Source organism: Camelus bactrianus, chromosome 17 (assembly GCF_048773025.1).
Source record: "Camelus bactrianus isolate YW-2024 breed Bactrian camel chromosome 17, ASM4877302v1, whole genome shotgun sequence".
In the NCBI taxonomy this organism is placed as follows: Eukaryota; Metazoa; Chordata; class Mammalia; order Artiodactyla; family Camelidae; genus Camelus; species Camelus bactrianus.
In genome coordinates, this window is record NC_133555.1 from 22,638,204 (window position 1) to 22,665,972 (window position 27,769).

Here is a 27,769-nt window from a genome sequence, read left to right on the forward strand (position 1 = left end):
TTCCAAGAAATCGGCTCAGAAGCTGCCAACTTCTTACCTGTAGTGGGGAGATGTGGAGATAATCAGTCTGGGAGCCCGTTTTGCCCCACTTAAAAGATTTTCTCGGGATCAAAAACTAGTGGCTTTGTCTCCCTGGTTCATCAGAAGTGATGCAGTCCAATGAAAAATTGGCTAGTAATTCGGAGGGCTGTGTGCTGATAAAAATCACAGCTTTGAGGTACCGATTATATGCTTAGTGGTTCTTTGTCATTGGATAGTTCATGCCATGGACTTAGGACCACTTCCGTGGAGTCCCTCTGAGCTGGAGTCCCTGCCAGGGATCCTTCATCCAGCAGCGTTCCCTCTGGGGGCTGGGGTGTTGTGAAGATCTCCTGTCTTCAACCCCCAAAACCTCCCCTCTCGCAGCTTGATGCCTCAGCCAAGTATTCAACAGCTTCCATTTCTCACAGGGTCACAACAGACAAACTTCCCTCTATTCTGAGAGCTAGGAAATGGGGAGCTTGATTTGGACAGGTGGCTGGCCCTGGGAGGGAGGGCAGGGGGCTGTGGTCGGGGGCGTGGCCATGGGCGGGGTCAGGCGAGGTACTGACCCAGCGCTGCTCACCGTGGATTCGGGATCTGCAAGCCGGTGTTTGCATGGATGAAAGGGGTTGACTGTACAGAAAACTTACCTAAGGCGGTGATACCCACTGCTTGTTAGTACTTCTGTTTCTTCTCTCCTTTTCCTTTGAGGCTTAAAAGCCTCTCGAGAAACTGCCACTTCGAATTTTCACTCAGCAGCTTAGAGAAGAGAAAGATGTGTCTGTCACCACAGCATGTACACCTCAGAAGTTCCCCCCGGTTTCTTCTGTTTCTGTCTTCTTTTAGCTTTGATAGGCATTCACTTCTCCTTCCCTCTTAAATCCATAAAAAGGCATCAATGTTTCGTCAGAAAAGGGGACCACCGAGGCCCTCAGTACTATCACGGCTGTCATTTAAATGCTGTCCCTGGTTTGTTTGTTTGTTTGTTTGTTTGTTTGTTTGTTTTCCCTGAATCCACTTTTCTGTAAAACGTACTTTTCCTGCGGTGGGGAAGGAGTATGCTCTGTATAGCATGCATACCACAGTGTCTGGGTACTTGGCTCTGACCATATTATACAAACACTCCATATTTATACAGCCGCTCGGAGCGGACGCTGCATCAGGCAGCCGTTGCCAGGGCAACGGTACTTTTGCCTGCTCACAGCAGAGTAAACAGTCCTATAAACAGACCGAGGCTGTGGCAGCAGTAGACACATACACCCTCAGAGAAGTACTTAAAGGGCTTAGAGAGGGAATAAAAAAGGAGCGCTTGGATGTGGAACGGCAGAGCCCTCTTCCAGATGTTTAGAGTTCAACAGCAGTTCAGAGCCCCATCTGACATGGATGATGTTTATCAGGGACCACGTTCCACTGCCTGCTGGGCCGCCTTGGAACACGCCTCCCTCTTCACTGTCTCCACTGAGGCCCAGCCTTCTGCGAGGCCCCCATCCCCGGAACGAGGCTGCCACATCCGAGCGTGTTTCCTCGCGGAAGCACGGAGGAGGAGCTGGTGGAGGACAGGCCGTGGGAACTGGGCTTGATGCGTCCCTCTGACGGGGAGTGGGTAGGGCTGCAGCTGCGTGGGCTGCTGTGCTGAGTTGGAGCTCCCAGTGAGGACCTAGGGCAGCAGGGGTGTCAGCACAGGCTCTCTGGAGAGGAGGGGACAGTGGGAGCAGGGAGGGAAGACCGAGCCAGCCTCAGAGTTCTTTCTTGGACGGCATCCAGGTATCGGCCCTCAGAGCAGAGAGGGAGACAGACATCAAGACCTAATAAAAGCACAAGAAGCGTACTGGGAGGAGTTAGCAGAGTCTGAGTGCACTCTGTGTATTAACTCAGTCCTCACCGCAACCCTGTCCCTGTGTTACTGTGGAGGAGACCCAGGCACAGAGACATGAAGCCACTTGCCTAGGGTCACACAGCCCGACAGCAGCCAAACCAAGACTGGAGCCAAGCTGATGGGCTTCAGCTTCTTCCCAACCAGCTGGAGTGGCATTGAGCTGCGTCTTGCACCTGTGTTTGACAGTCCTGATGCCTCGCTCTTCGCTGCTAGCGAGTCCTGCCTGCCTGTGCTGCCTGCCACTGCTTCCCCCCGCAGCCCAGGGAGGGGACATGTGTACGGAGCCCCAGCTCTGGGCCCGCTGTCTCCAGCCCCACCCTGCTGGTCCTCACCCCTCCTGGGAATTCAGTGTCCCTCTCCTCTCAGGGTGGCCCTTGTGGCTCCTGTCCCTCTAAAAGTCCCCTCTTGGTCCTTAGGGCCTGACTCCTAAGTAAACAGAGACCCCTCAGTTAGAGGAGGAGCTCATAGGGAAAGAACTTACCTTGCCTCTCCCTCCCTGGGCTCCCGGGGCATAAGGGTAGGTGGGGGGAACACAAGGAGGACCCAGAGAGGCTGCTGTGCCCTTTGCCTTTTGTCCTTACCCCTCTCCTCTTCCCTGTTTCTTGGTCACCTCCTCTCTAGATGAGTCGCTAGAGGTTATTCCTGGAAAGTTCAGGTTCAAGATTCTCAGCCACCCAAGGTGAAGGTTCACATGAGTACTGCTTTGGGGAAAGACGTTTATCGCAAGACATCAGGGGTCTTGCAGAGGTCCCCTCCCATCCCACAGTCACCGCTGTGTCTGCATTCTCAGCAGGCTGTCCCCACGGGAGGGGGCCCCTCACAACTCCCAGCTCCCAATCTGCCAGTTTAGCCACTGCTGTCAGCAGAGTCTCCCTGTGTCCCTGTCTTAGCAGCATTCCCAGGCGAATCTCCCATTGGCCCAGTGCAGGTCACATGTCCACCCCTGAACTCATCACTGGGCTGGGAGATATGGTTTTTTTCCTGGCCAGTGCTGCGTCCAGATGTGGCTTTTGCCCTGTGCAAAGCCCATGGCCCCAGAGTTGGCAGGAAGACGGCAGAAGAGAGGGTCCCAGAAGCAGGTGTAACAAAATTACATAAACCAGGCTCTGCCCTGGCATGGGGAGGAAGTGTGTTTTCTCCTCTCCCGATGCGGTTAACCAAGCTTGTGGAGGGGCAGTATCTTTGTCATGCCATTTCCAAGTGCTTCCTTACCAAGAGCTGAAGTCCTCTCTTTTGCTTTCCACTGAGCTGTTATGGTGATTACCCTGAGGAATGGCATACACTGGTGACGGGTTCAATTCATTCATCCCTGCCGCACAGGAAGAGCCCCTAGGATGCAGCAGGCCATGTGCCTGGAGAAACTTCATCTTAAAACTTCACCTTCATTCATTAACAGATGCACAAACGTGGTGGCTCATTGTCGAGCAGTCGTCACGCTGTGAAGAAAAACACAGCAAGTGAGGGTGGAGGATGGTGGAGAGTAGCTATGAGGGCAGACAGGAAGACTTGTCCAAGGAGCTGGCATTTGAGCAGACCCCTAAGTCGAGTGAGAGAGACGGTTATCAAGGTCATGGTTTGGAGCCAGGCTTCTTGGGTACAGAGCTCATCGATGATTTCTAGCCCTTTTACGTTAGGCAGGTTATTTAACCTCATCTGAAAAATGGACATAATATTAGAAACCTGCCTCATACAGTTGAGAGGTTAAATGAGTTTGCATTATATGCAAAGCATTTAAGACAGCTTTCTCATCCCTTAGTATCACTATTGCTATTTATCCTGGAGGAACGTGTCCCGGGCAGAAGGATTCGTGGACAGGCAGTTTTATCTAGTTTCTGTGCGCTCAGAGCAAATGAGTTATGAAGGAGCTGACTGGCAGAGCAAGGAGGCTGTCCTAATAGGATGTGGATACTATTTAACTGGGGGCCTGATCATTGATTCATTGACATTTTATTCTGCATCTGGAGCCCTGAGCCAAACCAGGGTGCTGTATGTTTCGCATCATAATGCAATTCCCCGAGCAGCCTGTCAGCCTCTTCCATGTCTCTTCTTTCCCCAGGGATCGACCAAGGTCAGATGACCTACGACGGCCAGCACTGGCATGCCACCGAGACCTGTTTCTGCTGCGCTCACTGCAAGAAATCCCTCCTGGGGCGCCCGTTCCTCCCCAAACAAGGCCAGATATTCTGCTCGCGCGCCTGCAGTGCCGGGGAGGACCCCAATGGCTCTGACTCGTCCGACTCAGCCTTCCAGAACGCGAGGGCCAAGGAGTCCCGGCGCAGCGCCAAAATCGGCAAGAACAAGGGCAAGACGGAGGAGCCCCTGCTGAACCAGCACAGCCAGCTGCAGGTGAGTTCCAACCGGCTGTCGGCCGACGTGGACCCCCTGTCGCTGCAAATGGATCTGCTCAGCCTGTCCAGCCAGACGCCCAGCCTCAACCGGGACCCCATCTGGAGGAGCCGGGAGGAGCCGTACCACTACGGGAACAAGATGGAGCCGAACCAGGCCCAGAGCCCCTTGCAGCTGCTCAGCCAGTGCAACATCAGAACTTCCTACAGTCCGGGGGGACAGGGGGCCGGGGCGCAGCCCGACATGTGGGCCCAGCACTTCAGCAACCCCAAAAGGAGCTCGTCCCTGGCCATGAAGGGGCACGGAGGCAGCTTCGTCAAGGAGCCCCGAGAGGACTACTACCCGGGGAGGCTCCGATCCCAGGAGAGCTACAGCGATATGTCCAGCCAGAGCTTCAGCGAGACCCGCGGCAGCATCCAGGTCCCCAAGTATGAGGAGGAGGAGGAGGAGGAGGAAGGGGACATCTCCACTCAGCCGTGTCGGACCCGTCATCCCATCAGTTCGCTGAAGTACACTGAGGACATGACGCCCACGGAGCAGACCCCTCGGGGATCCATGGAATCGCTGGCCCTGTCTAACGCAACAGGTAGGCCCTGTTCACCTGGGAAGCAGAGGGTGGGCGGGAATCTGGGGGTGACCCGACGCTGCGTCTCAGGATTTTAGTGTCGTGCCCGCCGTGTGCCCTCCTCCACCGGGTTTAACCCAAGTTTCGATGGCTTCTGTCTTTGACTGGATTTCCCTCTAAGCAGCGCCTAAGACAGGAATTAGGATGCCTGTGACGTGCTGAGGACGAGCTCCCAAGGAAAGGGAGTGAGAGAAACAGGGCAGGGTCTGGGGAGGAACCAAGAGGAGAATGATGTCTGGGCTGGTGTCCAGCTCAGCTTGATCCCACAGGGTGTCTGGAGGACGAGTTACACCATTCAGTTGGTTTCCTCTTGGGACAGAGGCTGATACTTCGCACCACTGTATCAGTCAGTCACTGCCTTTGGATTGCTGGAGAGCGACGAGGGGATAAGGATGTAGGTGTGGGCACAGAGCAAGATAGCGCCTGTCTGCCAAAGGCAATATTCGGGAGAAGAGGCAGCTGTGAGCTGGAGGCAGTACTCACAAAACGGGGTGCTGCTTGGGACATCAGAGCATCCATGGCAGCTTCCATGACTGTTCTGAACCCCAGTATCTCACTGGGGAGTGGTTTTAATATATAGATAAAGACAAAAGAAATGTGGGTAGACAAGGAGAAGCCAGGCAGGCTGAGAAGGACAGAAGTAAAGAGAGACAGACAGACAATCCAGTGCTTGCTCTTTCTAACCAGGTGGTCCAGCTGGTCTGTGTGTACGTGAGGACTGATGTCAGTGTTCTCTTAGATGGCACTACTCAGTGTGTAAGATCGGGGCTGTCCTCAGTCTACCCCGAGATAAGCCCTGAAATTGACAGTGTGTAGAAACTCTTAGAGCGATTTGACACTGCTGTGGCATCCACATGCATGTTCCCTGGGCTCATCTTACTGGTCCAGGTGCAGACCAGAATGTTGTAGACCCACAGGTGAGTGGTCTGTGGCATGTGCTGGGTATCAGTCATGCCCAAGGAGGTGGCATATGAGTCCACAATGGAATGAAAAGTTTAGAAACTGGTCCTTGACTACAGAAAGCTGGAGAATACAGCTAGCTAAGATACACTAAGTGTATCTGCACCTTGTGGACAGGACACCACGGAGGGAGACTCACATCTACTCCTTACAGCAGGGATCCCAGAGTCAAATGTGTCTGTCTGGGTGGAGATTGTGACCACCTTGTGCGTGTCAGCCCCGTCTGGAGCGACGGCCACTACTCACCTCCAGCTGGCTGTTGCCACGTGCAGAGACATTTATTGTTTCAGCCAACAGTGATACAGCTCTTGCCATGGGCCAAACATTGTTTTAAGCCCTTTTAAAATGTTCACTCACTCAATTAAATCACCACAACCCTTTGAAAGAGATAGATTCTTAGAATTCGAATTTCAGAGTCGAAGAAAAATGAAGCACAGGGAGGTTGAAGGACTTGCCCAAAGTCACCCAGCTGTTAAAAGGTGAAGCAGGGATTTGAACCTCTGCACGAGATCCCAGGGCAGCGCTCTTAAGCACACCAGGCTGACTGCCTAATCTGAGCTCCATGCTGTCAAATCTTCCACTTTTCCCAGAGAAGTTAAACGTGGATTTTTTGAAATGTGAAATCTGTTTAAACTGTGCTGGGCAAGCAAAACGTGTTATAAGATATCTGTACAGTGTGTTTTTGATTTTTATCCTCCACAGATGCTTTCACGGCCGTGTCCTCATTTGCCCTAGAGGACAGATACCCTTACCCCCATTTTTCAGATGAAAAAAATGAGGCCTTGGTGACTAAGCACCTTGCCTGATGTCATGGAAGTGAGCAGTTAGCACAGAGGGACGACTGCCTGGCTTCCAGCCCAGTTTTTGCTATTCTCAAAAGATTTATGTGCTATAATAATGTAAGAGGCCAGGAGATAAAGATGTAATTCAGACTCTGAAGCAGAGTTTCTCAAAGCTAGACCACCTGCAGGAGAATCATTGGCTGCCTGATAACAACATGAACTCCAGGGTGTTCCCCCCACCAAGACCCGGTGCGTCAGACCCTATGGAGGTGGTGGGGCCCCGGAGCTTGCATTTTAACCGGCTCCCTGCTGGTGCTGATGCAGCCTTTGTCTGAGAGCAGTTGTTGCTGGGGTTGTCTGTTCTGACTCCGTTGCCCTCGTGCTGTAACTTAGGAGGCAATCAGGAGATCTGGGAGTTGGGTAATGTTGAAAAGGCCACATGCGTTTGTTTGAAGAACATACCGTCTTCGATCCTAAGGAAGAGGTGGATAATTTATCCTCAAGATTTTCTATGGATCCTTGTGCGAAGCAACCAATGCCCGTGTGTCTCTTGAGATTTTTGGAAAGCAGCCCTGAACCGTGTGTCTGATCGAGCTCAGACAAATTCCTGAGATCAGCCCTGTCCAATTCGGTAGCCCCAAGCCACATGTGACTACTGAAATTTGAGTTAATTACAATGAAATGAAATGAAATGAAATGAACATTTCAGGCCGTCAGCTGCACAAGCCACATTTCAGGCGCTCAACCGGCAGTGAACTGAGTTCTAAATTTGATTTCATTTTAATCAATGTAATTTTCAGTGGCCCGTGTAGCTGGAGGCTGCCCTGTTGGACAGCACGGATGAGGGAAATGAGCTGTTGGGATGGGCACGATTTCAACCCCATTATTAGTCTCTTTGGAAGTTCTCCCGTGAGCCCTCGTTTTTCAGATTTTAACTTAATTAACAGGTACTGATTATGGAGTCACACTCCCTAGGTTGAAATCTGGCCTTCATCTTGTAGGAGCTGGGTGACCTTGAACACTGTCCTCATTTATGGACTTTGGAGAATAACAGTACTTCCTTTGTGGGGGTTTTTGTAAGAAGAAAATGATAATACACTTACGCTCCTTCATAGTCTTTGGTACCTATGACCCTCTCTAATGTTTACCTGATCCTTTTTATTATTATCATTTCTCTCTCATCCCAAACATACTGCTGCATGGTTTTGGCCTCTCGGAATGTTTTGGCTTCTGATATCCACCAGCTGATACCAACCAGCAGCTGTGCCGGCTGCATTTTTAGGTTTGAAACGGCTCCGTCGCTTCCTCTTTCTCCTGACCCGGATGAGCAGAGCATGAGAAACAAGGAACTAAAGAAATCCATTGTGTGCCCCTGTGTTTGCATGGATCTGTCAGACACATCAGTGTGGAAGGGAGATTGTAGCTGGTATCCGTAGCACGGTTTCCTTACTCATCACTGGAGCAGACCCTAAATAGCCTTTCACATCCTATGCCACGCACACGCACACGCACACGCACCAAGGGCGTGGTGTTGACTGGCCTTGGAAGGTCAGTCTTTTTGCTGCTGACCCTCGCTGTTGCATTTGCATTTTGCTAGGAAACTCAGTAGTCTTTTGCGAAGGCAGCTTTGTCAGCTGTCTGTGTACCTGTAAACTCCAGTCTGTGAGTGAAGGTACATGTCACAGAAGGCTTAGTCCAAACACCCTTGATCCTTCAGCAAAAGCTAGATTTTAGGATGATGAAATTTTTCTTCTCTTCCTTGCTCAGTAACTTACATTTTGACTAAGTCTGCAGTGTTTAATCTGGCACGAAGCATGAACTTTGTGTGGGCAGCATGTTTCCTTAGGACAGATCTGGAAAACCAGGTAGCCCCAGTAGCTCGCCAGTCAGGTCTGGGCTTTTGACACCTGCCGATTGGTTTAGGACTGGGAGTGTCCCGTCCCTTCTCCATGGCAAGTGTCCTCCATCCCTTACACTCACGCGGAATGAGTCAGGAGGGCACGGTCACCACCTGCACCCCCACCACGTGGAGTCCGGCAGAAGCGCTTTAACCTCGCCGCTGTCCAAACATGCCTCCAAAGCGGCTCACAGCCCGGGTGATGGTAGCATTAGAAACAGGAGTAGCAGCATCAACAGCCACCACCAGGACTGGGTGTTTCTCAGGGACCAGGTACAGTTCTAAGCACTTTACAGGCACTCACTCACAGCATCCCTGCGAGGTAGATACAGTTGTTATTCCCATTTTACAGATAAGGTAGTAAGACGCAGAGAGGCCACCCAGCTTGGAAGTGGAGGAGCAGGACTCAAACCTGGGCATTCTAGCTCCAGAACCTGTGCCCTTGACCCCCGTACCATAGCAGATGTGGGTCACGGTGATGATGCTAAGTGGTGATAATTGCAATAAACCACTGACTGTGACGTGATATGTTAATGAGCTCATATATATAACATCTCTTCAAGTCTTCATAACAACCCTGTGAGATAAGTCTGATTATTATACCCATTTTATGGAGGAGTACACCAAAGTTCCTAGGTATGGCCTTCCCCATGGTCACCGCTGATGGCCAGGACCTGAACCTGGGTGTGATCGTCTTCAGAGCCCTTCCTTTCAGCCTCTCTGATGTGCATCCTCACAGGAAGGGCTGTGTTCACAGTCAGGAGAGGTACACGTGACTCCATCTGAGGGGACAAGGATTCCTTTTCCTGTTGCAGCCAGTTTGCTGATGTGTCTCTTAGGCTCTGGCCGGGCTGGACGGAAGGTTGAGAGCACAGGTGTCAAATGAGAGCTGATTGGCAGAGCCAGAGGCGGCAGTCAAGGTGATGTGCCTGGGTCAGAGGCAGGGAAGACAAAGGGGACAAGGACAGACCGTCCAGGGATTGGCACCCAGGCAAGAGGCACTGAGGGAGAGGACGCCAAGGCTGCAGTGCCCGTTGGGTTCTGGGTTCAGGTCACACTGGGGCCAGGTATAGAGTAGAGCTGGAATTGGGACTGGTTATCTCAGGCAGAGGCCACACCAGAGAATAGCTGGGGACTGTCAGCTGGTCCCCAGGAAAGGGCTCTGTGGACAGTGATGAGTTTCCTTGAGGATCAGCCAAATTCTATAAGGAGTGATTTGAGTCAGAGAGATGGGACCTCTAGGAAGGAAAAGCAGATATGGGTGGCAGTGAGAGAAAAGGAAAGATGGTTTCTGTTTGTTCATCCAGTTGTTCATTTATTCATTCATTCATTCAGCACATGTGACATGACCGTGGACGCTGTGAGCTGCAGCAGAATGAATAAGAGTGCGGGCTGTTGACCAATCTGCCAGAATTGGACACTGGACTTTGTGGTTCAATACCAATGTGACCTTGGGCAAGTGGCTTATCCATTCTGTGCCTCACTGTCCTCATCTTTAAAATGGAATGACAGTAGTACCTTGTAGGGTTGTTATGGGAATCAAGTGAGTTCATTCCTATGAGGAATTTAAGACAGTGCCAAACACCCTCTAAGTTACTATGAGAGTTTACTCTGCGTAGGGGCCATGGCCTGTGCGAGGTGCTGTGGATGCAGTGCTGAGCTAAAGTGGACATGGGCCTTGCCCTCCTGCGCCTCCCAGGCTAGTGGAGTTTAATACCTAGTAACCATCTAATTGTACAATATGACATTGCGTCAGTGGTAAATGTGGGGGTGGAAGGGTATACAAAGAGGGGTGGAGCTATGTTAGGGAGGTCAGAGAGGAAATCCTGAAAAAGTGATGCTTAAGGGATAAGGGAAGGAGTGTTCCAGGTAGCAAGAGCAGCATGTGCAAAGGGCCTGTGGTAGGAGTGTGTGGCAGGTATGAAGAGCTGAGAGAAGCCCCTGTGGCTGGGTGAAGCACAGAGAATAATAAGGCTGGGAAGGGAGGCAAGGGCACATACTACAGAACCATTCTGGATATTTTAAGGATTAGGACCTTTCCACTAAGAACAATGGAAAGCTCTTGAAGTTTCAGGCCCCCTGGAGGGGGGGGTGGGGACACAGAAGTGACATGATCAGATTTACATTTTGAAAAGGTGACTCCGCCTGCTGGGTGGGGAATTGATTGGAAGAGGGCAAGTGCTGATATAGGGAGACCTATTAGGACCCTGCAGCCAAGAGAAGCTTTGAAGGAAGCAGCCTCCGGGGTGTAAACAGAGTGAAGACTGAAATAAGAGGATGCGTGTGATGCTGACCTAGGCCAGGAAATTGGCAAAGCTTTCCAGTGCCCTGGGGGAGCGTTCCTAGGAGACGCAAGAAGATCGATTTGAAAACAGAAGCGAATCACAGTTTGCCTGCTCTGTGATTTTTGACCCAGGCCAGCTTCAGTGGAAAGTTCACGTGTCATTGGCCTGGATGTGCAGACACACAGCAGGAGCAGAAGTCTGAGAGGCGTCCTGCCGTCTTTGATCAGTGTTGCACTGTTATGGCATGTCCACGCCTTGATTTTTTTTTTAATTGAAGTATAGTTGATTTATAATATTGCATCAGTTTCAGATGTACAGCTCAGTGATTCAGTGTTTTTACAGATGACACTCCATTTAAAGTTATTACAAAATAATGCCTATTACAAAATCATGCCTGTATTTCCCTGTGCTGTACAATATACCTCTGTTGCTTATCTGTCTTATACATAGTATGTTCACGCCTTTAACACGCATCACTTCCACACCTTGACAGGGGAAGCTCCAGTTGTGCAACATCGGAATGTATCAAGTACTAAGGGGTAAGCGGGTAATTGATCAGCGTTGCTGGCAAACTGAAAAAGGAGAAAACGTCAGTTGTGGGAACCTGAAGTAACATCTAGAACAGCTCCCTTTACCAAGAATGTCTGAAGTGTTTTTTAATCTTTGTCATGCGAAACATTGTTATATTTAATTTAAGGCAGGAACATTTCTCCTGTTCTGCAAAACTTGGATGTCCATCCTCAAACCCAGTTTCTTTATGGAAATTGTTGCGTAAAACCTCCTACCCATAAGGTAAGGGGCTACACCACAAACATGCTCATAAATTACACACCCTAAACCTTTCTGATCATTTCCTTCTGCTGGGGAGGATGTGCAGCCCAGTCTGGAATTGCGGATCGGAAAGCCGAGAATTCACCTGGAGTCCTGTTACTTGGCCCCAAAGCCAACCCCTGGTAGAAATGCATAGGGACTATCTTTGTTCTCTGAAATTACACAACTCTTTTGTTTACAAACATCAGTATCCCAACTCCAACTGGCTTAAACAAACAAGATTTTTTTTTAATCAGCTAACTAGGAAGTTCGCAGATTTTTGGTTCCAGGTACAGCTGGATCCAGATGCACACGTGATGTCACCAGGACGCTTCTTCTTTCGTGCCCTCGGTTCTTGTTTCTTCACCCTGGCTTCATTCTCAAGCAGCTCTTCACAGGGGCAGCAAAGAGGGCTCTCAGCAGCTGTAGGTTGATATCCGTTAGCATCAGGTGAAGGAGAATGGGACGTGGTCTTTCTTAATAGTGTCCCTGAAAGTCCCATGGTTGAGTTCATCTGCCTGAATTGGGTCACCTAATAGTTGTTAGAGTAACTCCTGTGGCCGGGAAGGCAGAGTGGGGGGTGGGTGCTCTGATTGGCCAAGCCCGAGTCACGTGTCCACCGCGGTCACTAGGCAGCAGGGTTGAGGTCATCAAAACAGCCAGGACTGGAACTGGAGATGGGGGGGCCTCGCAGAGGGAAATCGGGGTAGTCTCTTCAAAGGAAGAGGGATTGTCCTGAAGGAAGGTTAAAAACCACAGGTGTCTACTTCCATCCCGCAGGTGTCCCGTCCATCTGGGACTGACTACCACTCGCCCCACCCAACCTAGTTCCTCCAAAAGTCCCAACATTTGAACTTGTCCATCAAATGTCCATTATGTATGTTAGTCATGTTTTTCTGGAGACAAAGCTCTGGTCTGTGGGGCATGTCTCTGTGGTGATTTTAATGTGAAGGTTTCAGGCCAGCGAGACGGTTTGGAGCAGGGGGTTGGATGGCACCCAACCTTCTGGCTCAGAGTCGATGCTGTGATCAAGGAATGCTTTCTGACTAGTCTCACAGGGTGATTTCCCTCTGATTGGCATTTCATGGCTCTGAACCCGGCTCACAGACCGGGGGCCAGATGAAAACCAGCAGAGTGGAAGTCGTGGGAGAATCTGTTCCTTATTTCTCTTTCTGAGTCGATGTTCTGGCATGCGGGGAAGCAGAGAACATTCTTAGAGCTCAGGGAGAGAAATGGGACGCAGCAGACAGAAAGGACAGTGCCCAGCCCAGAGCGGCTGATGCAGCCCTGCTACCTGTCATGGCCTCACTGACAATTTCTGGGTCCTGAGAAACTTTTCCAGTGTCCTGGTTTCTAATAACCATTCAGGAGGCTTATTTATAACTCCTTGGGTGTGAGCAGTCAGCTGTGCTGAGAGTAAGTAACCATGGTTGCTGACAGGAGAGAAAAGATTGCTGATTTTATTCATTTTATTACTGAAAAGGCGATGCTGGAAAAATGGGTTTAGGGTGGAAGCCAGGCGGTGATGGGCTTTTCAGACTGGTATAAGATTTCACAGAGTAGATCTTTAAAGGATGAGCTTACATTTCTCTTGGAACCTTTGAATTTGGGACTCTGACATAGGGAAATGAGCTAGCTTTTCTCTACTTGAAAATGGCTCTGAAACTCAAATTGTTGTTTTTTGTTTTGTTTTGTTTTGTTTTGTTTTTTTAAGATTGGCAGTTAGGAAAATGAAGAAGAGAAAAATTGAGAAAAAATATAGAAGTAAGGAAAAAATTTCCTTACCCCCACCATTGACTTCTGTGAATCTTGATGTATTTTCGGTTTTTCCCTGTATACTAGTGCATCATTTTTTCTGAATTGTAGACATGCTGAATATTTTGTGTCCTGAATGTCTTCATTTGCATTCTTTTGTTAGCTTATTTTCAGAGCTTTTGTGATCATCCTTTACAATGACTACATCAATATTCAGTCGAATGGATGTTACCGCATCTCAGGAATTGGGCTTTTAGGCAGTTTCCAAACTGATTTTTCTTTAAATCTTGATTTCCTTTGATTTCCATCGATTTCCATCAACACAGCGTACCTTTTTAACCATCCCTTTTCTTGTCAACGTTGACCTTCTCAATATTTTGGCTCAGCGGCTGGCCAGATGTTTGACCTTCTCAACTTGGCCGCTTGGGGAAAGCGTTCTAACATCTTCTCCACACAGTGTGCCGACGGCAGCGTGGGGACTGTCCGTGATTCTCTGCTGACCATCACCTGTCTTAACTGCCTCTCCCCAACTTGGTACAGTAAATAGCATTTTAATGAGTTAAGAATACATTAACTGAAACATATGTATGGGATATTCCTTAATTACATGGTATGGATTACATATGAAAGAGGGTAATACTTTCCAAGTGGTTTTGGTGTTGTCACTGGATGCAGCAGAAAAAGTGGACAATGAAACACTCCAGTCTTCAAATAGGGTCTGTTTTAGTTCTAAATCAAGGTGAAAAATTCAAAAAGCTGTAAAACCAGAGTTTCATACAAATTTGAGGTTGGTTGGTTTATTGTTTGTTTAGCCCAAAATAATTTTCACCAGCCCTCAGTTTTTTTAACCAGCATCACCTTGAGAGCACCGAGGTAGCGCTGTGTGTGTGTGTGTGTGTGTGTGTGTGTGTGTGTTTTGTGAGCCCTGTTCTGCCAGGCGGCTCCTCCAGCCTGCTCTTCCCAAATCAAAACCAGACCATGACATGTTTCTAGCAGACAGCTGTCACAAATCAGGCTGAGCAAACAGGCAAGGCACCATCTAGAAGATAAAGTCTATGTGTTCCAACACAAAATTACTCAGAAAAAGCCTAGTGTTTTCTTTGGTACAAAAAAGTTAGCAGCTTAAATATGTCATGCTGAATCCCCCATCCACTTAGCTGAAGATTTAGGACATATTTCTTCCATTTTATTTTCTGTTCTGGAAAATAGCCTTTCTCACCTCTTGACTGTCCAAGGTTTTGGTGTTCCCAGTTTGCAGATTATCCAGCCCCCATCTTGTCTTTTCTCTGTTATTTCCCCCGTGCATGAGGAGTGGAGGCAAAACCAAATTCATTTTGCTCCTTACACAAAGGAGTAGAAACTGTCCTCCGGTGCATTTCTGTTCTCTGGACCTCTCCTTGAGACAAATCCTGGACTCTTAGCTGTGCAAAGTCTGAGGGACTTCTTGTTTCTTGGAGTCAGTCATCCTGCCCAATCAGATCTGCTTCCCTGACTGTGTTATCAGTCCAAGGACACCTGTGGGGACTTACTTTGGATTCTGACATTGTGCTTTTGATGGCAGCAGCCGTAGCCTTGACTCTGTAACTGCCCGGCAGTTAAACCTCTGTAAACCTCTCCAGGGTTTCTCATCCTGGCATGCTCAGACGTCCTGATGGCTGCCTTTCAGAACAGAGGTGCTGATTTAGGAGAGCAGAGAAGTCCATTTCAGGCTTTATTTGTGTCTTTTCCTTTAGCAGATGGAGCTCAGAGCTGGAAGGGAGAGGAGAGGAGGAGAGGACAGGCTAGAACGAGTTATCCTTTTTATTTCTTTCTTTATATTTTATTTCTTTCTTTATCTTATACTAAGTCCTAGGTAGAATGATGAGGGAGGGAAATTCCCTTTGCCTGAGATGCACATTCACATACAAACACTGTCCTAGCATGAGCGTGATGCTCTGGATCAATGGCTCTCAGTAGGGATGGGAGCAGGTAGGGAGGGTGGGGGTTCTGCCACCCAGGGGACCTTTGGCAATGTTTGGAGACATTTTTGGTTGTCAACATGGGGTGCAGGTGCTGCTGGGTATTAGTGGGCAGAGGTCAGGGGTACAACAAAACACCCTCCAGTGCACAGAACAGCACCTTCCCTCTCAGCAGAGCATTACCCCACCCCGTGAGCCGTAGTGCCAAGGATGAGAAAGCCTGGTCTAGACACAGGGAACTTGACTGGCAATCATCGGTCCCCATCAAAGCCACTCAGAACCACATCTGAGGGGGGTCATGATGTCACGTGAAGGGGCTGCCTGGCTGGGCATTTCAGAAGCCCCCCCTGCAGCTGCAAGAACCCTTTTTGCTTTCTGGTCTGACCCCAGCTGCAGTGCACATTTCTGGTTACTGTTTGAGGACCAAACCCACCTGGCTGGAATCCCATCACCACTCTAGCTGTGGGGACCCCAGGCAAGTGGCTTACATCCCTCAGTCCCTCAGCTTCCTCTAGAGCAAATGTAAATTTCGGCCACATGGGGCTCTTGTGAAACAGGAGGTAATATGCAGAAAGCACTTAATTGCATGCCCGGCACTTGGCAAACTCAATATTTGAGAGTTATTATTACTCTTATTACCAGAGTTCCCCGGGTGCCGACCTCCCATCTCTTTTCTTTTAACTCTGTCTCAGCCCGTTGCTCACCTACCAGGGGGAAGGAAGATTGACTGGAACTCAGAAATCACCACAATGGATGGGGATGGAAGGAGAGGGCTGGGGTCAGTGGATGAACCTGAGGTCCAGCAGGTCTGCAGACGTCAAAGCCCCAGACCATGCCGACGCCCACAGCCGGGAACTCTGTGGCTTGGATTTTCAGGAATGTTTGCAACCCGAAAGATGAGCCCTTTCTCCCTGAATCTCGGTTTCTCATCTTGTCCGAGTTAAACGAGGCTTCCAGACTCTGTGGCCTAATTATCCCTGTAGAACACCTATTACTGCTAATGGGGCCCTGCCTCCCCTTGCGAGGAGCCAGACCGTCAGCTCCCAGACCTCAGCCTCTCCTTCATTCATTCCCCTCCCCCCAGCATCAGTTAACTTCTCGGACAATTCCCATTTGCCCCAGCGTAGCATTAATTTGTTCTTTGAGCCTGTGGATGAGAAACAGGCTCAGCTTTGGGCCCTAAGCTGGGAAGACAGTGAGGGGAGTCCAGCAATGGAAGTTTTCCATTGAGATCATTATCAGCCTCCGAGACAGCCTGGCCAGGCCCTTGTCTGCTGATCTGTTTCAAGTTCAGGCCCTTCTGCAGGGAGAGGAATTCGAGCGCAGCCTGAGGCTCTCATCAAGGTTTCCTTAAAGCAACCCAGATCTCACCATTCGTGAGTGAATCGTGACCCTGGGTGACCCGGCTTTCTGTCACCTGAGCATCGTCTTTGTGGCTCCCTTTCTGCCCGGGATTCGGGCTGCCCAGGGAGCAGGTGGCTTCCTGTGTCGCTTTCTGCCCTCTGAAGCTGTATATTGAGGGGGACTTTATGCTAGGGCTTGTGGATGACACACCTTTTTCTGACAATACTGTATGGAACACATTTGATGGGAGGATATTATTATTCCAGCTTTCCTCTGAGCCCAGAACTGCTGCAAAAGGAGAATTTTAAGCATCCTTAGTAGGTTTTCAGAAGCGCCATCCCCTCCCCGCCACTTCTGTCATCCAGCAGCTGAACCCAAAGCTCTCCTGGGAGCATTAAGATGTAAACATCATTCACTTGAAACCCAGCCCCTAATATTATGTCCCTCGGTGGCAGAAACAGCTAAGATGTCCCGTCACCCTTTATGCCCCCCCCGTCCCGTCCCCCCCACCGCCACCGAATACATCTCTAATGTGCTGTGTTTCTAGAGTTGCCAGTTCAGAGGGAGCCATGCCGGTGGGTCTCACTCACCCACCCGCAATCCCAACAACCCTGTTTTATCTGTCTTCTCTACCAGAGTTCAATACAGGATTTTTGTTGGGGGAAACAAAAAGAATGGGGAAGAGAAAGACGTTTTAAAAATCTTGGGTCTGTATTGTTTTATATTCATTTATTCAACAAATATTTATTGGGTGCCGACCATGTGCCAGGCACTCTGCTGGTTGCCAAGTATACATCGGTGAATAAATCAGACCTAGTCCCTGTGCGGGTCAGGGCCCCAGCAGGAAACAGATGGCACATTCAAAGGGTAATTAAAGAAAGCCTGATGAAAGCGGGGCCGCTGTAGTAACTGAGGCCTTAGGCAGGGAACCACAGCCAACCTGCAGCCTGGGGAGGCAGCCAGGGCAATAAGTACCCTGACCTCTCTCGCTTTCTGCCCTCTGATCTCCTCCTGGGAGTCCACCCCAACCAGAAGCCCAAGGGTAAGAGAGGCAGCCATTGGTGCAGCTTTCTAGGAGAACAGGATGCAGACAGTTATAATTCTAGCCGGGGGTATACAAGCAAACGCTAAAGGCAAATTATGATGTGTGATATGAAAGACAAGAGCAGGGTAAAGAATAGAGAGCATTGAGGATTAACCACATAAAAAGAATGGCCAAGGAGGCTCTCTGAAGTGGTGTTTAAGCTAAGAATTAGATAAGGACTTGATCTTGCAAAGGAGAGGGAGGAGGGGAGGAAAAAGATTAAAGGCTTTAAGAAGGGCATATGCAAAGGCCCTGAGGCAAGACAGAACTTTTCAGTTCTAGGAACTGAAAGCAGGCCAGTGTGCTGAGAGTGTGGTTGTCAACGGGGAGAGCTATATTTAGAGCTGTGACGCTCTCACATTTGATTGCTGGCTCAAATTCAACCTCCTGGAATCCCTCTGAGAACACTGTCCTGGTCCCCTTTTTAGTCGGGTGTCTTAAAGTAGAAAAAGTCAAGTGATTTGCAGAGTGGGTTGGGAAAGTGAATGCAAGAGTACAAGGAAACGCTAGGTCAGAAATACCATGTGTGTGCTAGGGAGTCTTGCGGGAAGGACCTGTCATTTGAAAACAAAAGTGTTTTGGAAAAGGAAAAAATCTGTGAACTCTTTCTGTCGATCTCTGTGTTGCTATAGCTCATTTTTCCTTTCAGTGCTGATTTCTGGCTTGGTCATCTCCTGAATTTCATATACGTGACATATTTGAATTTTACCCCCGGTATCCTGGCTTAGCCAAGCAACTAAAGGGTAAATCTGATTAAAGCAAAAGCCTTTCCTTAAGCAAACAGTAAGCCCTGAAAACATATGGCTGAACAGAAATATGATTCACAAATCTCCTTATTTTTATTGCACAAATTAGGGAGTTTGGGCCATAGCAAACAGACTCCAGGGCTCTTGGGACCAGTCAGTTGGTCCTTAAGAAGAGAGACTGAGCAGCTGTCACTTTTCCTGATTGGATGTTGCCATAGTTACAGAAGGCTTTCATGCAGCCTTCAAAGTTGTGGACCCTTCCACGTTTCTTCAAGATCCCTTCCCAAAGTGGACGTCCAGGAGTTCACCATTGTTGGGGGGAAATCATCACATGACATTGTCCTTCTAGACTCTCATCACTGTGATAAGACAAGAGATGAGACCAAGTGGGTTCACGGTTCAGGACAAATTCAGTGACTGGTGACCAAGGCTCCTTACAAATCTCAAGAGCCATCACATGTTTGAGGCCCTCGGCTGCCATCAGCTTTGTTTGGTTAACTTGAAAAAAGGGAACCAATATCTCATGGAACTTCCTCCCTTAAACTCAAAAGACATAATGTGAATACTTAACACTAGAGAATGGTCACTGTGTTTTCTGCATCTCTTTTAAGGGAGAAAAAAGAGATGTTTTCCAATAGATGGAAAGATGTAAGGTAGTGTCAATGAAAAATTAATCAGTCGATCTAAGAAAGAAATGGGGAGTTTTATTTGTGCCAAACTAAGGATTATAACCCGGGAACAACCTCTCAAAAAGCTCCGAGAACTGTTCCACTGGTTAGAGGTCACAGCACAGTATTGACAGTTTGCACAATGCACATCTCTAAGTGCGGAGTGGTGGGTCATCTTGATCCCTTTGAGATCAAGAAGGAAGGTTATCTTTGAAGGCGTTGTCTTGTTGGTACTAGAACGTTGCTCTTTGTGGTGGAGGAGGTATTTTTGCTGATGGGAGAGGTTTGGTCAATGCATGGTGCACAGGAGAGGGGGAGAGGGGGGCAGAGGGCACAGAAAAATTTTTTTAGGTTTACATTTTTCTTGTCTTACCATAAATAGGAATTGTACTTCACGGTAGACACTGAAATCCTCAGACCCTGGTTCTCGGTCTTGGCCACACATGAAATCATCTGGGGAGTCTATAAACGAATTCGGATGCCTAGACTCCACCCCTAAGATTTAACTGGTGTGAGGTTTGGCCTGGGCGAGAGGTTATTTAAAGGCTCCCCGTAATTCTGCCAAGTCGACAAGCTTGAGAAGCACTGTATTAAGGCAAATCGACATTCTCCATCAGGTGTGTATATTTCTGGCTTCTGGAATGATTTGTGGGCAGTTCAGCTCCCAGTGCCCCAGTTTGGTCTGTTTTCTCTCCATCTGTGAAGTAGCGCACATCCTAAGGGAGAGAACGCTCGTTTCTGAGCATGCAGAATGCTTTCTGATAACACCTTTGTGCACCAAACCCTACCCAGAAGCATCCAGAAATTGCCATTAAGGTGATCGCAAGGGTCGGATAGGCCCCTGTTCAACTCTCTGCTTTGACCTTGAGCAGTTCTGTGACCTTGAGCAAATTACGTGAATTCTTTGAGCCTGAATTCCCTCACCGATAACAACCCGCACACAGGGTTAAATGAGAAAGCGCTTCATACAATTCCTAGATCACAGCAAACACTCAAAAACATTTGTTGTTTTCATCAGCAGCAGAGGTGGGGGGTATTCCCAGGACCCATGCATGTCGATAGTGTAATAGCTGAGGACCGACCTGAGCAAGTCAGGGGAACCACAAGAAACAAGAGCAATTAAAGCTCTTCTCCCCATCTTGGAGACGAGGAAACCAAAGATAAGAGAGTTTAAGGTCACAGAGCTAGTGGCTGGCTGAGCGAGGATTCGAGCAGTTTTGCCAGACCTATACTTTTAACCACTATTCTGTATTTCTCTCCATAAATAAACACTCTTGAAGGAGAAGGAGGGGGCTCTTGGTAATTTCAGCCTTTAATCTTGGCTGAAAGGAGGGAGTTGCCACAAAGCTCAGGTGCTTCCCTGATGGGAAGGGTTCTCCAGAGAGACATGACATCAGCCAGGAAAGCCAAAGCGGGCAGGTCCGCCGAGTGCCCCAGGCTCCTCGGAAGATCATCCTCCTCATCCTTCCCTTGGCTCCTTCCCTTCCTCACAGCTGTCCAGCCCCCGTGGTTCCCCACAGCAGCCAGGGCGCCAGCCCAGGCTCAGCCCCAACAACCTTAGCAGCTGCTAGCGCAAGATTAGGGCGACCAGTTGAGCCCGGTGGGGGGGTCGTTCCCCCCCCCCCCCCCGGCTCATTGCTTTTCTTCGCTCTGGTCTAACCATGATCTTCTGCAACCTGCTTTCAATAGCAATGGTCCAGACCATTGAATCTCACTTCTGTTTTTTTGTTTTGTTTTTTAATAAGGCATGAGATTTTACAGCCCACCCCACCCCAGTCTGATACTTTGCACTCCTACTCTCTGGTTCAGAGAGTACCCTCTGTACACCCTCAAGGCAACCGAGATCCACCGTCATAAATAGAGCTAACATCTGTGAAGCCTTTTAAGTGGGACCCTGTGTTAACTACACAGATAGACCCTTCTCAGTTAGTCTCTGTGATAATGCTGTGAGGCATACGTATCATGTCGTCTGTATTTCATAGATAAAGGAAGCCAAGACCTGGAGATGTGGACTAACATGAACAGGACCACAAGGCAGCAAGTGCCTTAAACCAGGGTTCCGAAGCTTCCAACACTTGAGTCCTGTACTTGTAACTATAATCCCATGGTTCTCAACCAAGGCGATTTTACCCCCCAGGGCACCTTTGTCAATGTCTGAAGACATTCTGAGTTGTCACAGGAGAGGATGGGATGCTACTGGCATCTAGTAGGTAAAGACCAAGGATGCGGTTCAACATCCCGCAGTGCACGCCCTCCCCCCAACAGAGAGTTATCTGGCTCCAAATGAATGTCAAAGGTGCCAAGATTGAGAAACTGCTAAGCTACCTTTTTTAGGTACTTTAGGTTTGTACTATGAAAATAATGGTTAATGCAGTATTAGATGTCACATATTCTTTTTTAAGTGCCGGTGCCCCTCCCTCCCCCTGCAACTCCCCTTGGTCCGGGAAGGCACAGCCTCTCCTCTCCCTACTTTGACAATCCCTGGGTTTGACTTTGTCGGAATCACCATCACCGCATCACATTAGCAGCAGAGCAGCAGCTAAATTCCTTTTCCCCTGTGGAAAAGTCTGTCTGTGAGCTGGACCGGCTTCAGGAACTCGGTTGCTCCAGACGTGAGAAAGCAGGTGGGTGCGCTCAGACCCCCGCCAGCCCTTCCCCTGCCCCCTCCCACTTCCTGCTCCTCCTTTTCCTCCACCAGCACCTCTCCTCTGTCAGGCTGGAGGCTCTTTCCATGGGAGCAGCCCCCAAAAATTGCGGACTGCGGTGAAAAGGGAATAAAGGGAACTTTTTTCATCGTATAAAATATGAGGAAATTGTCTGGGAGACCTGACCTCAACTGTTCAGTTCATCTGCTGCCATTCGTCGCCCCCCTCCTTTGTTGAGGGTACCGCTTTAATCAGTGTCTGCTGACTCACCCTGAGTCTGATCGAGAGACCTCAAATCACAGAGCGGGACCGAGAGAGAGGAAACAGGCCGGGGGTCCAGGTTTGCCTTCCCTGGTTATCTTCAGCGCCCTGGCCTGGTGAGGTTCAGGCAGGACCACAGGCCACGTGGGCACCGCTGTCAGCTCTTCAGGGAGGGGGGGCCTCGCCTGCTTTCAGCAGGGCAGGTGGGATCTGGCTTTCAGGCCTGGGAGGCCGAAGACATTGGCTGTCGAGAGGTTAAGCCTTCAGTCAGGCTCACCGGGGTTTGCATGCTCCCAGTATGATCTGGGTGACTGACCCTCCAACTTCTTTGAGCTTCAGATTTCTCTTCTGAAAAATGAGAGTAACAGTCCCCGCTGTGAGGGGATCCATGAGACTCAGATGAGGGTGGATGTGTAAAATTGCTCAGTACCGTGCCTTGCCCGCGGTCTATGTCCAAAAGGTACCTCTTGTGAAATACCCAGCAGAGGAAAACTGACCAAGGACAGGCCGCAGGGGTGGGGCGGGGAGGTCGGACGGATGCTGGTGGCAGGAGCAGTGGCAGTGGTAGCAGGGCATTCGTTACTGAGTAGTTGCTGTGGGATGAGGGCTGTACCTAGAGCATCACCTGCATTAACTCGCTGTGTAAGGGCAGGGTCTGTTCTGCCCTGAGGCAGCCCCGACAAGATGCTCCTCTTCCAGCTCCCCTGCCTTATTTTCCTCTACAGCACTTAGCACCATTTGACATAGTATATAGTTTACTTTGTTTATTGTCATCCTCCACTATTAGGATGGGAGCTACATGAGGGGGAGACGTACATGTGGTGCGGTCTTGCTGTTGTTGTCCCAGCAGCTGAAGCCCTGTCTGGCACATAGTAGGCATTTGGTAAATCTGACACATGGTAGGCGTTCGTGAAATGTTTGTTGAATGAACAAGCCTCTGTTTTACAGATAAGGCTTAGAAAGATTAAGAGATTTGCCTAAGACCACATGGCTACTGAGAGGCAGCCTGAATCCAAAGCCTTTATGAGCAAATGACCTCATGCGTAAAATTGGCCAACAGTGATGACCACAGGTAAGTGTCCTTGTGGCTCATAGTTAAAACCAGCTACAGAGGCAGCAGGTACCTAGCTGGGGTTCAGAGCCTCAAGGTAGAGGCGTGGGTGGAGATGGGATGGTTTGAGATCTGAAAGCACCTGCCCTGGTTTCTCATGCCTCCCCTATGGGCTGTAGATATTTTCAGTTTCAAACAGCTCTGAATAACTTAGCACGAGATTTGGGGAGGAACTTATTTTCTTGTCACATTTCAGTGTCCCAGAAATGTGTCCCAGAAATGATAAGACTTTGTGTTTAATATCCTTGTCTCTGGCTTTGTTTCAGCCCCAGAGAAAGGGTCTTGCTTCTCGTTTTCCTGGGAGGTAGGCTAGGGTGAAAAGGGATAGACTCTCAACTTTTTCCAAATAATTTTATTATTTTCTCTAACAGTAAACAAAAATTGCTTTTTAAAAATTATACAACTACAGAAATAAAAAAAAAAACTACAGAAATATATAAGTTGAAATTGTCCCATAATTTCTCCCCCCCCCCCACCATTAGGTGACTATTTCCTGGCTATTTGTCTCTGGGCATACACTGACAGATACATCATTACAAACAAAAATGTCATCATATTGTCTTGCAGTTTGTTCTTATTGTTGTTTGTTTTTTGTTTTTACTTAACAGTATAGCGTGTTCGTTTTTCCCTGTTGGTTTCTGTAGCGCTAACTCATCTGAACCTACATGGTATTTCCATGTGTGATGACACCGTCATTCTTTTAATTCATCCCCTATTGGTGGACACTTGGATTTTTTTCTCCAATTTTTCATTGTTACAATCTGTGTTCTGGTGAATAGCTTTTTACTTGGGTTTGTGTGCTTGTTCAAGCTGTTTCATAGCATCAGTTCCTAGAAGTGAGATTTCTGATCAAGGGATGTGCACGTTGGAAGTTCTGTAGATACTACCAGGTTGCCCTCTTATAGGTTGTATAACTTTGCATTTCCATCAAAAGACAAGGGGCTCTGAGATGGTCACTTGAAGGACCAAATCCTGCTTGAGGACGGGGGCTGTACATCGTGTCCAGTGTGGTCACCCAACTTGCTCCAATATTTGAGGGTTTTAATGCTCTGAGAACAGAGAACTGTCTGGTGGCCCAAGCGTTGGAGCCAAACCAAGTCAAATCCCTCCCTCTCTCCCAGTCTCCAGCATCCCGATGGGTTTCTCGGGTACCAGCCATCTGAACAGTTTCCAGGGGAGCTGGGTTGCCATCTACCCTGGCTGGGTTGGCACAGGGACCACACTTAGTGACAAAGGTTGGGGAATTAAGTCATCAGTCTTCACCAGCCAAGATCTGGCGGGAAGGGTGACACAAATTGTCCTGGAAATTCTGCATCTGACGGTGGCCCGGGGCTTGGCGGGTCACAGAATCCTCGCACCTCGCTTGGCACTGGCAAGGCAGAGTTATGTAACAGGCGGCTTTTCAGACTTTGAATTCCAAGGTTGCTGGCGTGTAAGGGGAGCTGGCGCTGGGGACTTGTTTATTTAGCCCCACTCATATGACTTCAGAGCAGTGGGTTTTGGGGTTTTTGGTTTTGGTTTTGTGTTTTAATTTTAAAGCCATCAAAATCAACTGAAGAATTTGTTGAAAATGCAGATTCTTGAGCCTCCCTCTCAGAAGTTCCGATGCAGTAGATCTGGGACAGGTTCCCCAGGTGATTCTGACACAGGTGGTGTGAGGACCACACTCTGTTTTAAAGTGAGCCTTGTTGGTTCCATTAGGCATTTCTGGGGGCAAATCCCGGCTAGCGGTTACCACACAATCCCCTTAAGGACTGACGGTTAGGTTTAGACTGATGAAAGATAGCAAAGTACACAAATCTTAGGTTTAGGTTTCTCTTTCTATCTTTTCTTTTCTTTTCTGCCAACAAGCTACACCCCTAAATGTTTTCCTGACTGTCTGGGAACCACCTAAGTGTTTTCAGTTCCGACCTCTCTGGCAGCACCCCAGTAACTCTTCGGTTCCCTTTTACCCCCTTGATCAGACCTTCCTTCTCTCTCCTGGGCACTATTCCCTCAGGGATCAGGGGCTGCTATGGTACCTAGCCAGTAATCCCTTCTGCTCTGATAATGGGCAGTATCTCTCTTGGATCACAGAATCAAAACCACAGACACTCACAGGAATGGGTGAAGGTGGTCCAAAGGTGCAAAATTCTAGTTATAAAATAAATAAGTCATGGAGATGTAATATGCTGCATGGTGACTATAGTTAATAATCCTGTATTGTAAATTTGAACATTGCTAAGAGTAGATCTTAAGAGTTCTCACCACTAGAAAAAAAAATTACAGCTATATATGTTGACAGATGTTAACTGGACTTATTATATAGGATCATTTTACAATGTACACAAATACTGAACCATTATGTTGTACACCTGAAACTAATACAGTGTTCTTAATTGTATCTCAACTGAAAAAAAAAGAAAACCTTTTGAAACACCTCGGAAAAAAAAAATCACAGGCTCTCATCTGGGAGAAGCTTGGAGAATCTCCGGTGAAGGTGTAGAAGAAGAGCTGAGGTTCAGAGAGGAGAAGAGATTTATTCAGGATTCTGCTGGTCTTTGCTGCAGAGTTGGGACTGGACTCCAGTTCCTTTGCTTTCCAGATGAATGACTTTTTCCTCTAAGTGAATGCAGTTAATAATAAACGTACAATCCATGGCATTTCACAAATAAAAATTAAATGTGTGACTAAGGTGAGAGGGAAGTAGCCTGTCTGGCAGGGCCAAGACTGATGTGAGGCAAGTGAGGCACCCGCTGTGGGTACATGATCAAAAGGAGCGCCAGCGCTCAGTAATCAAGATAAAGAATATTTCAGTGCAGTATTTTAAGCATCAACATGCCACAGTCTGTGACGAACAAAATACAAAATTTATAAATAAAGACAGGAACAGTTTTACTGACTTTTTTCCCTTTTGCCTAAGGCTCTGGTTTCACTGAGCATAGCACTGTTATGGTGCAGGGATGGAATCTATAAACAGATGTGTTCAGATTTTAGCAGGAATCAGTGTTGTTAAGCTGGCATTTCACGGAATGTGTCATTTTTGAGTCTAGGTTGGAGCCAGGTGGGGAAGGGGTTTTATCATCTAAGTGTGGAAAAGTCTGCATTTTTCTATCTCCTTTTTGAAAATCCCTACAGCACTTAAGCCAGTTAAAGGTTTTGAGAACCTTTTTTTTTCCGAAATTGCCAAATTTATTTGCCTGCAGAATCTTTTTCCACATGATCAGGCAGGATACCTTGGAAAATCTTCCTTGATTCTGAGTATAGATCTGTGTCAAGTTGGCCAGATGGAAGAAGAGGAATCTGAGGGCCTGGGAGGACTCCATCTGTGCAGAGCGTGAGGCAGGCCAAGCCCAAGTTGCCTCAGGAAGTTGAATGAAGGGCACAGACGGGCAGAGACAGGAATTGGAGATAGAGAGCAGGAGAGGGAGTTACCGTGGCCAGGTTCAGTGTCCTTACGTCTTCCAAGAACCCACTCCTGGTTTTGCTGGATCTTGTGTCAGAATTGGGGCAACAGATTGGTGGCAGCTTTGCTTTGGTTGATGGGAAGAGAAGGAGGGACAGGATGGTGCAAGGCCGTACTTCCTTTCCCTCCTTCTGTGGGTTCCCTGGCTCCCTGGCCAGAGGTCTGGGGGCCTTACATGCTCAGATACAGGTGTCTTTGACACACACCTTCCTGGATATGTTAATTATAAAAAAGAGATGCCAGGCTTTCTTTCCAGAATCATGAGATAATAGAAAGCACCCCAGACCTTTGCTGATCCAAGTGTGATCTGTGGACCAACCACGTCCGCATCTCCTCGGAGCTTGTTAGATATTCAGAATCTTGGGTTGAACCTCAGATGCAGCTGATACAAGTATTCATTTTAAGAAGATCCCTGGGTGGCTTGCATCTTTACTGAAGTTTGAGAAGAAGCTGACTTTGAATGTCTGGAGACCTAATTCAATCCCTGCCTTCATCACTGACTCCCATCATTGCCCCCAGCCTTGAGCAGGTTCTTTTCTTCAGTTTTTCAGTTCCTCATCTGCAGGTCCCCCTGCCTTCCTCTCTAGAGATGGAGGCACCAATGAAAAGTGTCTTCAATGCAAATTAATAATAGAAGGAGTTATGATTACTTGGTAACTTAACCCTTCACTGAGAACTTTATTCTGCAGCTTGCATTTATAGAACTTTGATTTCTTAGGAGCCCCAAAACCATGTCTCTTTTTCTGTACATGCATGAGTTTGCATCCATTCATTGCTTTTTTCATCCATCGTTCTGTTTTCCCATCCCCAACCCTTTCGTTGTTTCTTCATACTATCCACCCATCCATTTAAAAGCCACACCATCTACCTGGCCCTCGTTGTATCCTTTCATCTGTCACTCAGTTCACTAATTGGCCGTGTCTTGCACCATGTCATGAACTTTTCTGGCAAGAATGGCACATTGTCAACCCCCAGCTATGGGTAAGTGGGATCTTGAGAAGCAAGGACCTCAAGTTTAAAAGAGTATATTGTATACTGTCTCTTAAATCCATAAACCACTTATCTCTAAACCTCTACCCTCCCTTGTCAAGCTGGCCATCACTGGTGGGAAATGCATATGCCTAGCAGGAAAGAGAGGGTTGTGAACAGG

General features: G+C 48.4%; 1 protein-coding gene across 10 annotated transcripts in view; it reads left to right on the forward strand.

The window, feature by feature from the left end:
- The window catches only part of PRICKLE2 (prickle planar cell polarity protein 2), a 310,734-nt gene that overhangs the window by 266,188 nt on the left and 16,777 nt on the right, over nucleotides 1–27,769 (forward strand). For all 10 annotated transcript variants that reach the window (XR_012499921.1, XR_012499919.1, XR_012499920.1 and 7 more), the window contains one exon: nucleotides 3,954–4,829. Coding sequence is in view for 7 of the 10 variants with exons in the window: in XM_074344532.1 (XP_074200633.1) it covers nucleotides 3,954–4,829 (876 nt within the window). In the remaining 3 variants the exon portion in view is untranslated. The remainder of the gene's footprint in view (nucleotides 1–3,953; nucleotides 4,830–27,769) is intronic.